We start from the raw sequence: 13,017 nt of genomic DNA, 5'->3' as shown, positions 1-13,017 counted from the left end.
ATAAAACAATCAAATACTATTTTGAATGAGGTATCAATGTAATGCAATGAAAATATAAAAATGTTTTTAGAGTTGGAGAAGAAACAAAATCAGAGGGTGGTTATAGCAATTTAAGTCTATATAATTCAAACAAGGGAGGCTTTCATTGGTCATATTTGCAAAAATATTTTAAGACACTAAAATATAAAAGAGCTTCTTGTTAATAATGTGCAGAACTGAAATGTAGCAGTGAGACAAGATAAAGAAATATGCAGAATTTAACAAGTATATACTGTATTAAAACTTGATATGAGACTTGCATTGAGAGCTTGAAATCTTGCTGACAAAACAAGACTTAGGTATATGAAACAATTATTGAATAATGCAAGGCAGAATATAATAAAATGGAAATAATTTATGGTGCAGACAATAAATATAAGTCAAGAAGGGAAAAAATTGGCACAATCTGGAAGCTGGAAAGTGAAAAGGACCTTAGATAAGGGGCATGGTATTGATAAGAAAAAAGGAATAAATGCAAGATGTTCTGGCCTTTTGGAACCTCATGTACAGTGGTGCAGAACCTATCATGTACTCGAGGAACAATTAAAAGACAAATACAAGTGGAACACAAAGCATTTATAGTCAAAGACAGTAAAAAAGTCCATTTCTTTTCCTCAAGTCAGTATCCCAAATCTTTTCTTTTTACTTCAATATCCAAACCATAACCCATCCTCATTGTTATTTATGATATATGTGATCCTCCTTTACTGGGAAAATTAACTTAATACAATGAGTTTCTTCAACTTATGTCTTCTACCATGACTCAAAGCCCATCAGTTTCATTATTTCTCTCTGCTTCCCTACCTGCCTTAAATAAAGAGGTATTCAACTCCTAACAGTAGCTAGGTGGCTCAGTAGATAGAGTTTTATGCCTGGAATCAGAAAGATGAATCTTTCTGAGTTAAAATCTATCTGTAGACACTTACTGGCTGTATCATCCTGGGCAAGCCATTTCTCATCTGTGAAATGAGGAGAAGAAGAAAATGGCAAGCCACCTCAGTATTTTTGCCAAGCAAACCCCTAATGGGGTCAAGGAGAGTTGGACACAATTGAACAACATCAAATGAAATTCTGGCTCTCCTATTCCATCTGTTTAGTATTCTACTTACTACCTGTATAACCTTGGGTGAGTCATTTAGCCTCAATAAAATGAAAGAGTTAAACTAGAACACATTAAATAGAAGTGAATTCTTACATTGCATATTGCAGAAAATCACAAACTAACATTATCTATATTATATTTAATTTTTATTTACTTTGTTAAACATCGCTCAAAATCATCTTAATTTTGATCAGTCTTTACTCAGAAGATTTTTAGGCATGAATTTGATGACTCTGGACTAGATGACTTCAGTGAGTCCTATTCAGTCTAGGATCTTGTGAATCTATCTTTCAGTTATTTTTCAAATACTTTTTTGGTATGAAAAATTTATCTTTGCCAGATGCCTACACTTTTCCACCACAAACTTTCTCTGCAACTTATTGAAATCTCACTTCTATCCCTGCCGTTATACTGAAACTGCTCTCTCAAAGGTCAATCCAATGAACTTTTCTCAGTATTTTCCCTTAACTTCTGAATCGTTTGATACTGCTGGATCCCATTCCTAATGAGTACAGTCTATTCCGACCTTGTGGTTTCTGTCATATTACCTTATTATCAATTATATCACTATACTTCCATTAATGCTTTCATTTTTGATTTATTAAAATGCTATATGCTTCACTTGTTTCAGTTATATAAATCAAGAAATCCACCCTAATTCCAAGATATCATTTGAATCTTCCATTCAATTCAACACACATTTACAGAACATACTTTATGTAGGAGAGGAGAGGTAGGATTGAATAATGGATAGAGTGACAGGTCATGCAGACCTGTGTTCAAGTTAAATCTTGCCTCTAAAAAATGCTGTGTGAAAAGGCCAAAAAGCCTCTAAGTCACACCTGTATTAAACTTTAAGTGGATAAGTTATTTTTAAAAAGTGGCTGATTTGTATTGATAAAGTGAGTTTCAACCCCAGGAGTTGCTTAAATCAATGAAATCATAGATCTATTTCCCTATACCAATTAGATCCCATTCCCACATAAAAAAAAGAAATAGTCCTTTACCTCAAGTTGCTAACATTGGACTGGATATTATGTATCCTTAGGTATGTCATGTTAAATTCAGAATTAAATAGACCAAGTATTATTTTTAAGGCTTCAATCCACTGAAAAAAAAGAAGAAAAGGATGTTTGGGTACATCTTAAAGTAAGTAGTGAGACAAATTCAGATTAGTTTAGTGATGTTTTTATAAATTGGCAAGGCATAGAATATGATTAATTATACTTTATATTATCCTAAGAAATGTACTTTCTAGGAGAAGACAAAAGTTGGAAGAGCCCTCCTTACTTTCCTGGATTCTCCCTCTAGTCTGCTTCATAATATTGTACACATTCAAATTATTCATCTTCATGTTCAATTAAACATTGATGAATAGTATATATTTTATTTTCTTTCATAGCACCCAACATATTTCCATTAAAAACAAAAGGATCAGGTTCAGTGTATAGAGAGCCATGCCTGGAGATGGGAAGTTTGAGATTTAAATTTGACCATGGACACTTCCTAGCTGTGTGACCCTGGGCAAATCAGTTAATCTCAATGGCCTAGTCCTTACCACTCTTCTGCTTCAAAATTGAAACTTGGATACTTAGAATGGATTCTAACAGAAGGCAATGTTTAAAAGAAACTCATTTTTTAAAGTGGTGATCAGGGAACATGATTGTTATAGTCAAGGCTTACCTTTGAACCAAGAAATGGAATTTATTTATAGAATACAGTGAAGCTTGCTGCACATCTCCTGACTAAGAGGTAATGGATTCAGGATGCAGAATGAGGCATAAATCTTTTGGACTTGGTCAGTATAGTCATTTATATTGCTTAACTGTGCTTATTTGTTACAAGGATTTTGTTTTTCTTTTTTTCCAGTGGGCATCAGGGAGCATGATGGGAGAGAAAATAGACTTTTGATCATTGAAAAACTTTAATGAGAAGTTAATGAGAATCCATGAATCTCAGAGTTAAAAGGAACCTCAAAGACTATCTAGACATGACCTAAAAATGTCCTTTTACTACATCCTAAGCCAAAGGTCATTCAACCTTCACTTTAAAGTTGGGGGGTCCCCACTCTCCATAAGGTAATTTATTCCACTTCCTAAATGTTAAATTGGTTGCAGAGGGGCAGGTTCATTAGTGAGTTTTATTTTTCTCTACTAGGAGAGTATATCAATATACCTCTAAAAGATTAAAAGGAAAAAAGATCCTCTTACACCAAAACAAGGACAGCGGCAAGATAACATTGGCCTAGGCTGAAGTTTCATTCATTAGAAGAGAACTAGTAAATAATCATAAATCCAGGTAGGCAGTGATCAAATCCAGGGAGGTCAGCTTGAGTAGAGAAGATTAGTCAAGTATTGGGAATTCAGACGAAGCAAGTTCCAGAATCCAGGTTGCTGAGAGAGTCAAGTTAGCAAAACCAGTAAACATTTGTAGGGTTGTTAAATTATGATGCTGAGACAGTCTCTCTCTCTTTCTCTCTTTTCTCTGTCTGTCATCTGTCTGTCTGTCCGTCTCTCCCCCACTGTTCTCTCTATTTTGTGGGTTCTATAGTACCTGTTAGGCATGAATGGCCATGGTGTACAGGTGATGATGACAACATTCTGTAAGTAAATCTTACCTATCTCAGACTAACAGCAGAATTACATTTCACCAATTAAAACAAAAACTCAGATTTAAAAGTATGTTCTAGAAAAGTTTGTCACATGCCATATCATGAGCTTAAACTTAAATATTCTTTGAATTATAAAATGACCCAAGTTCCATCCATCTTGAAACAAGCCTTTAGAATACTTAAAAAATTTCAGTTGACACAAACTGCTAAAACAGTTTTTTTAAAAAACCTAGAGATGAAAAAAAATGGGGGCAGCTGGGTAGCTCAATGGATTGAGAGTCAGGCCTAGAGTCCTAGGTTCAAATCTGATCTCAGACACTTCCCAAATGTGTCACCCTGGGCAAGTCACTTGACCCCCATTGCCTACCCTTACCACTCTTCTTCTGTCTTGGAGTCAATACTCAGGATTGACTCCAAGACGGAAGGTAAGGGTTAAAATTTTTTTAAAAAATCTAGAGATGTCTATTTGCATGCAAAAACCTCTTTTGCCAAAGTACAAGGTGATCATAGAGTTCAAATTGATTTTTAAAAAAACTCTTACCTTCCTTCTTAGAATCAATACTGTATATTAGTTCTAAGGCAGAAAAGTGGTAAAAAGCTCCAAACGCAGTGGGAGATGTGACTCACCCAGAGTCATACAGCTAGGAAGTGTCCAGATTTGAACCCCCCAAATCCTGTCTCTATATCTGGCTCTTAATCCATTGAGCCACCCAGCTACCCCCTCTCTCCCGAAATTGATTTTTATATGAAAGGCAGCATAGCATAGGGATCCAGGTTGGGAGTCAAGAAATCCTACCTCTCATACATACTGGCCCTGTTACTATAGGTAAGTCAATTAACCTGGTATTCTGGGCAATTCTAAGAATATGTAGTAAGAGCTTCCTTATCTAGGAGTTGTCGATATGCCAATGATATCACAAATCTATTCTCTCACTCAATTATTTTTACCTAAATTTAAAAACTGAAGACTACTTTTTTATATAAAATGATGTTATGTAATGGCATATTGAAACTGTCTTCCTCCAAATCAATTAAAATATCAAGAATTATCAAATTATTTTACCTATTCTGAAAAGATGCACTCATTATAACAACCTGTGCTCCAGTTAGTGACCCAATAAAACTGCATGGATGTTCTTTGTAAACAACTGAAGACCTAGGAAATTAAAATAGAAACACCCACAAATCATAAAATAGGACTACTAGTGGTTGCTATATTACAAGGGGGTTTCAAGTTGCTTCATGCCTCTGTGCTAAGATAAAAGATACTGTTGGCATTTTCACTTGCCAAAATAGCCATTTGCAATTAAAAATTAAAATTGGCACTTCTTCTTTGCAAGCAATTATCTAAAGGCAGCTGGCTTTCTTCCTTGTTTACAAGTGCTTTTGTGTCATGACTTCATTCTATTTGGAAATTTGCTTTCCTTGAGTTTTATATTATAGACAATTTCCCCAACATTATTAGTTCTTCATTTTTTAACACTTTTCAATATGTTCTCAGTCCAAAAAGGATTCACTTGAAATATTTATCTATGTGGAAACCGAGCAAGTAGCTGGTGTTAAAATATTGCATATTACTATATGAACAGAGTAAAACGAATGGCATTCTAAATATAATGGTGGTAAGTGATTTTTGGTATTGGTGCAACATGAATGAAATGCAAATCTTACAAATCTAGCACTTAACACAGTGCCTGGCAAATAGTGGGTGCTTAATTAATACTAGCCAACTCATTGAAAATACAGATTAATAAATGTTCAAGGAAGCAAATTATTTCAAAACAACATAATTAATAACAAGTTGTAAGTAAATAAACAAGTTGTACTGAATAGACACCAACAAACTACAACTTTATCAGGCACACAGTTCTGATGCTTTACTTTTGGGATATATGGAGAAAAGTGGGAGATGAGGGACAGCCCAGTTTCCTTCTTATCTCATATATAGTACCTCATGTTTGTGTACTTGTTTATACTTTTCAAAGTACTTTCATATACATATAGAGGTATGTGTGTGTGTATATATATATATGATATAGTATATATTGCTCATTATACCCTAGTTAGAGGTCAGGTATGTAGCTAAACAAAAGAACTCAGGATTTGGAATCAGATGACCTGGGGCTGATTCTGGAGTAGCCACTTACTATCTCTGTGACTGGATACAAGTGAGTCTCGTGTTTTTCTTCTATTCATTGGGAATAATAATGCAGGGAACAGAATAAGTATTTATGTAATTTCTACTGTGGCCAAGCACTGTGCTAAATAATTTATAAATATTATCTCATTTGGTTCTCAAAACAACCCTGCAAGTCAATACTATTATTATCCTCATTTTATAGTTGAGGAAACTGAGGCAAATAGAGAGGTAAATTACTTGCCCATAATTATAGAACTATTAAGTGTCTCTGGCTGGATTTGAACTCAGGTCTTCCTGATTCTGGACTTAGTGCTCTATTCACTGTGCCACCTCGTTGACTAATAAAGCAATTACTAAATTGTAAAGTTTTCCATGAATGGGACATTTAAAAATATTATTGTATGAGTTATTAGTCTCACTTTACAGAAAAAGAAACTTATGTAAAAAGAAAGAAAAATATTTGCCCAAATTGGTGATAAAATTGGACCCACGTTGCCTGTCTCCTAACTCTACACTTTTTTCCTTATTAACTCTCTCCAACTTCACTCTAAGAACCTCAAATCTCTTTAGAATTGTCTTTAGAAAATATGGTACCACTTAATAAGATATTTTCTTATCCTGTGTCTTAGCTTATAAGCAGGTTGGTTTTCTCCAAAGTATAGATCACAGAATCAGAATCTAATCTAAGTTAAGATACATTAATTTAGAGGTTTGATACAGTAACAAATGGTGACTTACATGTGCCTGCAACATGGTTTTCTCCTTGTAATTCTTTAAAAACATGCACACACGCACATTTATATATGAATGTCCTTCCTCTGTTCTTTTACTTACAAACATTCCTTCTTACACTGAGACTTTTTTAAAAGGCAAAAGAAACAAAAGGGAAGGGAGTGTCGTGGTAAAGCATTCAGAAATATGCATAACTTCACATTTGTATCAGTCACCTAAAAGTTATTACTAAAAGAAAAGAGATATCTAAAGGCAGACAAACCTGCTCTTTTAAAATACCAAGTACACAGGGACAGCTAGGTGGCTCAGAGGATAGAGACAAGTCTAGAGATGGGATGTCCTGGATTCAAAGTAAGCCTTAGACACTTCCTAGCTGTGTGACCCTGGGTGAGTCACTTAACTCCAATCGCCTAGCCCTTACCACTCTTCTGATCTGCAACAGATAGTATGGATTTTAAGAAAGAAGGTAAGGGTTATTTAAAACTAATAATAAAATAAAATACCAAGTATAAGTGGCTATTTAATAAAACTAAAAAACAAACACAGTGATTGTGTGACACAGTGAAAAGAGGGCTGGTTTCAGGGACAGGAAAACATAGATTCCTTTGCATTTACACATACTGGTTGTGGGCTCATGAACAAGTCATGACCTCTCAGAGCTCTGAGGTTAGGCCAGAAGTATACCAGAAGGTGCCAGCCTGCATTGGTAGAGGGAGTTTACTCATCCAGGAGTTCTCTATGCCAATGAAATTATAGGTCCATTTGCTGTCCCTATCACTTAACAAAGTTAAAAGACAATAGAAATAATAATTCTTAAAAAGTGCCTAATAAACATTACAATTCATGTGAGTTCTACTTCTCCCCTCAGTTCCATTTCTACTATCTGTTGTTATTCAGTCCTATTCAACTCTTCCTGACCCCATTTGAGGTTTTCTTGGCAAAAAATCCTGGAGTGGTTTGCCATTTCCTTCTCTGGCTCATTTTATAGATAGGGAAACTGAGGCAAAAAAGGTTAAGTTAATTGCCCAGAGTCATGCAGCAAGTAAGTAACTGAGGCTGGATTTGAACTTAGTTCTTCCACTATGTAACATAACTGCCAGGTTAATATATCTATCCCACAGCCATCCTCCATCCTCCTCATTTTCTGAAGAGTAGAGAAAAAAGGAAAAGAGCTAGGGAGTACTTTGATTCCTCTAGTAGTCCTATCAGTAGGTTGTAATATTTGTTAACAAAAACCTGTAGATGCTATTTTTACACGGTCACAATGATTTAATAATAACTTCTACCTACTTAATAGGAATCTTTCTCTACATGAAACATAACTTTAGACGTGCCTTCCTTGTTTCTTGGCAGTGAAAATGTTGGTCTGCTAAGTAAATCTATCCCTAAAGTACCTCATTAATCACCGTATACTTGTTCTTGGCAAAATACATGCTACAAAAACTGTTATTAAAGTAGGATTTGGGGATTCCCAGGCTGGCAGGTCATATTATTATTTAGTCACACTTTTCTAGAAATAATTTTCTTACAAAGTCTTTTATTATTAATAAAATTATCAGAGGTGCTCTTTCAACCAACTATGCTTTCATTAGCTTTTTCATAAATTTGCTATCTTCCAGGCTATTGGAAATGGTAATTGGAAAAGGTGAAGGTAACATCTTTACACAGGATCTTCTGATGTTCCACATAATTTTCAGAGAACAGGGTAAAAGAAAGATTGATTCTTCCACCATCCACTTTTTTTTTTTGTTGTTGTTACAGTGGATTTAGCATCCCTTTCTAATTCCTTAGGAACTACAGTAGTGGACTCTCAAAATGCATATGGAACACTTCACACTAGTTATACAGACGCATACAAAGTTCTTTTTCCACTTATTGCTACCTCTGAAAGACATCCCTAGGTTTATTCATGATGGGTTAATCTATTATTGTCCTAAGATAATTAGCAAAGCTACTTTGAAATTAATGGGGAATGAATGTTTGCCTTAAACAAGGGTGATGCTTTGAAAAATTACTGTAAACAAGATAATGATATTGTAGGACAACTCTTAGAAATACAATGGCAATATTATAACCTTAGTAGCTGCAAACATTTCCCCAATACTGAATGAGTAATTTATCTTGACCCTGTAAAATATTGTAAAATTTTTTAATTAAGAAGCAACTTCAGAATCTTATGAGTGTATTTCTGTTAAATACTTCACTAATACATACCAATGAATTTACTAAGATCTCTAATATGACTTTATGAATTTAGATTGAACACCCAAAAAAACAACTATGTCCATTATTTAAAGGAAAACATTCTTAGAAACATATGTGAATATGTTGCAATTTAAAGAACATACATAACAATCACTTATGCTTTTTGTTTTAATTATGATGCAACAACCTTCTTAATGGAAGGTATAAAGGATAACATGCTAAGATGATGGAGGTAAGCTAAACAAGACTTGGGTGTAGTCCAATCTTGGACTATAAAAACTGTCACACTCCAGAGTCCCACAGAGTGCAGAGCTCCACCTGGTCAAACTCAGGAATCACATACTAATTCAGCTTCTGTTACTTTCTTATTGGAAAACTGTTTCAGGCTAATATGTCAATGCCTCGATAATAGTGAGAGCTACATTTGGGTAAAAATATTTGGGAAGCTCTTCCCATAGACAGTACGCACAAAAATCCAGGCAAGGAACTTTTCAAAGCAAGATTCCAGGAGACATAAGGAATGCATTGAAAACTTTCTCTACAAACATCTCTTTGTAAAACTGATTTATAATTTCATTTGGAGGGTAGGGAAAAGACAGGAAAGGTGAGCTTTCTAAAACAGCATTAAAATGGACAGATACAGAAAATTGCACTAGGAAAAGAACTGAGGGGATGAATGGACCTTGTGGAGAAAACAGTAGTAAACCAGTGAAAGGTTTTAAATGCCTAAGGGAAAAGTCAACATTTGCTTCTAATCATTTTCTCATTAAGCATTCACTGCTAGCTGGTGAGGGTTTTGCTTAAACACACACACTTTATATTGACTTAGAGCCAGGATGGTGCTGCTGGAAACTCAACTGCTGCCTGATCCCTTGCCCAAGAGTCTGAAGCAGCTCATGCCACTTTAGGAAGCATCTTATTAATATCAGATTTGGAGCAGCCTGAGCCCCCGAACGCGTCTCTGCTGTTATAAGGCCTGCACACATTCCAACTTGTAACATCACCGCTATCACCAGCCCCAGTAGTTGGAACGCCAATTTTTGTTGTTTTATTATTCTCCCCCCCAACCCCACCCCTTAGGCAGCTTCATCCCAAACCTTGGCTAACTTCTCTCTACCAGTAACCGGCTCTACGTACCCCTCTGGAAGTAGTGAAATCGGCTTCCCGGCTAGCCTAAACTGGAGCGACTTTTCTCCCTTAAATACCTTATTTATGCTAATGATTACCACGGAGGTTCCAAATGTTATGTTCCCCACTTCTCTGACACCTCCTCTCCTTTCTCGTTTAGACCATTAACTGCCCAGCAATTCTAGCCTTACATCTCCAACTTAAAGCTTCGGACCACTGGGCTTGGTTCTCAAGGGTTTCCCTTTGAGCACCGCTAAACCCCGCTTCTGAGGACTCACTACCTGCCTCTCACACATCTTGCCGCGCAGATGCTGAGGGAAGAAGCACACCATACTGCCTGGCTTGAAAACGGGGCAAGTTTAAGAGTGGAAAGAACCTGAGGTCAGAGTGAGGGAGAAGCAAGTGTGTATGTGTGTGTGTGTCTGTGCGTGTGAATAAGAGTGTGAGAAAAACAGTTCCATGCCAGGGCGCCCTGTCCAGGGCTCTTGGATGGAGGCGCCGGCTGCGGGCGGGGGAGAGCGCGCGTCCTGGGGCGCGGTGCACATGGCCACATTCACGCCAGGAGCAGTAGTCTGTGTGGAAGAGGCACGACGAGGGTGCCACCCACAGCACGGCACTGCACTGCACGACTCCCTGCGCCCGCCGCCTGCTGGCAGCGCAGCCCGTGGCGGCAAGCCTCGGGGGGGTACTCACACGAACGCGTGGTAGATGAACGCCCACCCTCGGGGTCTCTCCAGCACGTTGTACAGATAATTCTGCAGCCGCCGGTACTTGACGTTCCTCCGGCAGCTCTGGCTACTGTTGTAAGCCAGCGGCTTCCCCAGCAGGCTCATCCGGGCTCCGTGCTTCGCCCGGCGGTTCTCCCTGAAGCCGCTGCTGCCGCCGCCGCCGCCGCTGCCGAGCGCGCCGGCGCTGGTGCCCAACAGCAGCAAGCCGTCCCCACGGGCAGCCGAGTTCAGGAGCACGCGGCCCCGGCCCGCCTCCACATCCTTCATGCCCGTAGCCAGGCGCCCCCCGCCCGCCGCCGCGCTGCTCTTCAGCCAGAGCCCGGCGGAGCCGCCCTCATCTCCTCCCCCGTGGTTGCGGGGCATGGCATCACCACGGGCGCGGGGAGGGGGGCGCCAGCGGCGAGGGAAGCGGTCTCATGCGAGCGGGACGGCGTGGATGGAGCCCCCGGCTGCCCGCCTGCCCGACCGCCGCGGCCCTGGGGGCGGGGAAGCAGCCAGCCAACAAAACCTCCTAGGGTCAGGGGGTGGGGAGGGAGAGCAAGCCAAGGAGGAAGAGGAAGAAAGTGGCAATCGCTCCCAGGTCTGGGGGGCCACACACGATCTTTCTGGACTTGGTCTTTGTGCCTGTCACTTTGAGGGTTCTTGAGGATTTGGGGCTTTTTCCTTTTCTTTCATAATCCCGTCGCCTCCCTTAACTGTTTCCAGAGAGGGAGAGAAGAAACCCAGGGCTCCCGAAATGTAGAAACTGGAAAGCACAGGCGAGCGGGCGAGTACACTGGCCCTAGTTGCGTTCCCACCAGTTATCCTAGGCTGGGTCTTGGGCCAAGGACGCGACTCTGGAGTCTGACCCAGTGCCCAACCGTGTTCTCCTTCCCTCTCTATTGATCTGGGCGGTTGCTCCCAGAAGAGGCAGAGGCAGGACCAAGCAGGAGGCGGACAGGAAAGGTCTTCTGCCTCCTTCAGCGGTTCTGTGCCACAAGCGAGGGAACGAGGCAATTGTAAAGGTCCATGTGCCCGATTTGCTTCTGCTGGCTACGCAGCGCAGCCAAGTATGTCCATCCTTAGGATATAGGCTTGAGAGTAAAAAGCCCTGCCCTGCCCCGGCCAGCCTACTCAGGTACTGAATACAGACCTGGAGCGCCTGGGAAGAAATAAAAGACTGGCTGACTCGAGAAAGGCTGCTGTCCAAGTGTGGAGTCCCTCTTGAAGTCCATACGGGTCCCCCCACCCCTCAACTAATTATTTCTCTTTTCAAAAAGGAAGAGAGGAAGCTACGAAAAACCAGGCGCGGTGCAGAGCGCACATCCACCAGGCATCTCCCCTGCGCTGTTTTTTAAAGCCTCGCACCGTTGTTACTTTGTAGCCAAAGAGAAGACCACACAGCCCGACTAGAAACTATCCATCCATCTCAGACTGGGCGGGGGAGGAAAACTCCATAGCGGTCCCGTCGGAGATGAAGAACAGCCACCTCTGGCAATGATAACGAAGATAAGAGCTCCTGGTCCCCAGAACCCAGGTCTCTAGTCAAGAAATTTCCATTTAAGTCCGAGAAAGTCCTAAAGCCAGCCAAGTCCGCTGTGGCGGCAGCAGCAGCCGAGACTCCTGGGTTTGGGAGAAGAATCTGGGAGATTTAAGAGAACACGCACTTTCTCTTCGCTGCAGATGAGCCACTAGCTTCTCGGATTCTCCCCATCCCCCCAGTCTGTGTATTGTTGCACTATTTTTACATTAAGAAACATGTTGCAAGGAGGGATTTACTGGATCGCCCGGTACGCATTCACTTAGACTCCGAAATCCCTCCCCCACTCTCCAGGTTGCGCGGAGATCCTCCTTTTCTCTGTTCCCAATCCTCCCCCGCCCTTCAGGTTCTGAGAGCAATGTTGAAAAGGAGTTGCTATATAGTCTCTCTCTAATATACACATATATGATTACAAACAGTATAGGAGCTGTTTCAAAGGAAAGCCTTCCTTCTCAGGCTTAGGAACTTCTGACTACAAGAAAAATGATCTCCAAGTGAAGCTGACAGGAGACTTTAGGTTCCAATGGAATGAGGAGGGGAGGGCAGAAAGGAGTGCTCTCTAGGATAGCTCTTGTCTTTCCTCCAAAAATATAAAGGTGAGAGAAACCTGAGACACAAGCCTGCACTTGGTCTCCTTGCCTTCGCTGAGACAAGCATCAGTACACACTTAGCTGCCCACACCCACTCCAATCATGCCCCGATTGCCCAGTTGGGGCAGGAGCTTCCTTTAACCTATTGTCTTATTTATTGTTGGTGTTGCAGTGACAAAGACGGAATGAAAACTGTCCCACTGCTTCGTACTTTTGTCTGTAG

At 40.1% G+C, this 13,017-nt stretch overlaps 1 protein-coding gene across 5 annotated transcripts in view; it reads right to left on the bottom strand.

Annotated features, from left to right (window-relative positions):
* KCNQ5 (potassium voltage-gated channel subfamily Q member 5) overlaps positions 1-11,048 on the bottom strand; it is a 705,402-nt gene extending 694,354 nt beyond the window's left edge. For all 5 annotated transcript variants that reach the window (XM_044676058.1, XM_044676060.1, XM_044676062.1 and 2 more), the window contains exon 1: positions 10,651-11,048. In XM_044676058.1, the coding sequence (XP_044531993.1) occupies positions 10,651-11,048 (398 nt within the window). The remainder of the gene's footprint in view (positions 1-10,650) is intronic.
* Positions 11,049-13,017: the final 1,969 nt, after the last annotated feature.

Source organism: Gracilinanus agilis, chromosome 4 (assembly GCF_016433145.1).
Source record: "Gracilinanus agilis isolate LMUSP501 chromosome 4, AgileGrace, whole genome shotgun sequence".
Lineage (NCBI taxonomy): Eukaryota > Metazoa > Chordata > Mammalia > Didelphimorphia > Didelphidae > Gracilinanus > Gracilinanus agilis.
Note: the sequence above shows the minus strand (reverse complement) of the source record. Positions and strands in the feature narration are given on the sequence as shown.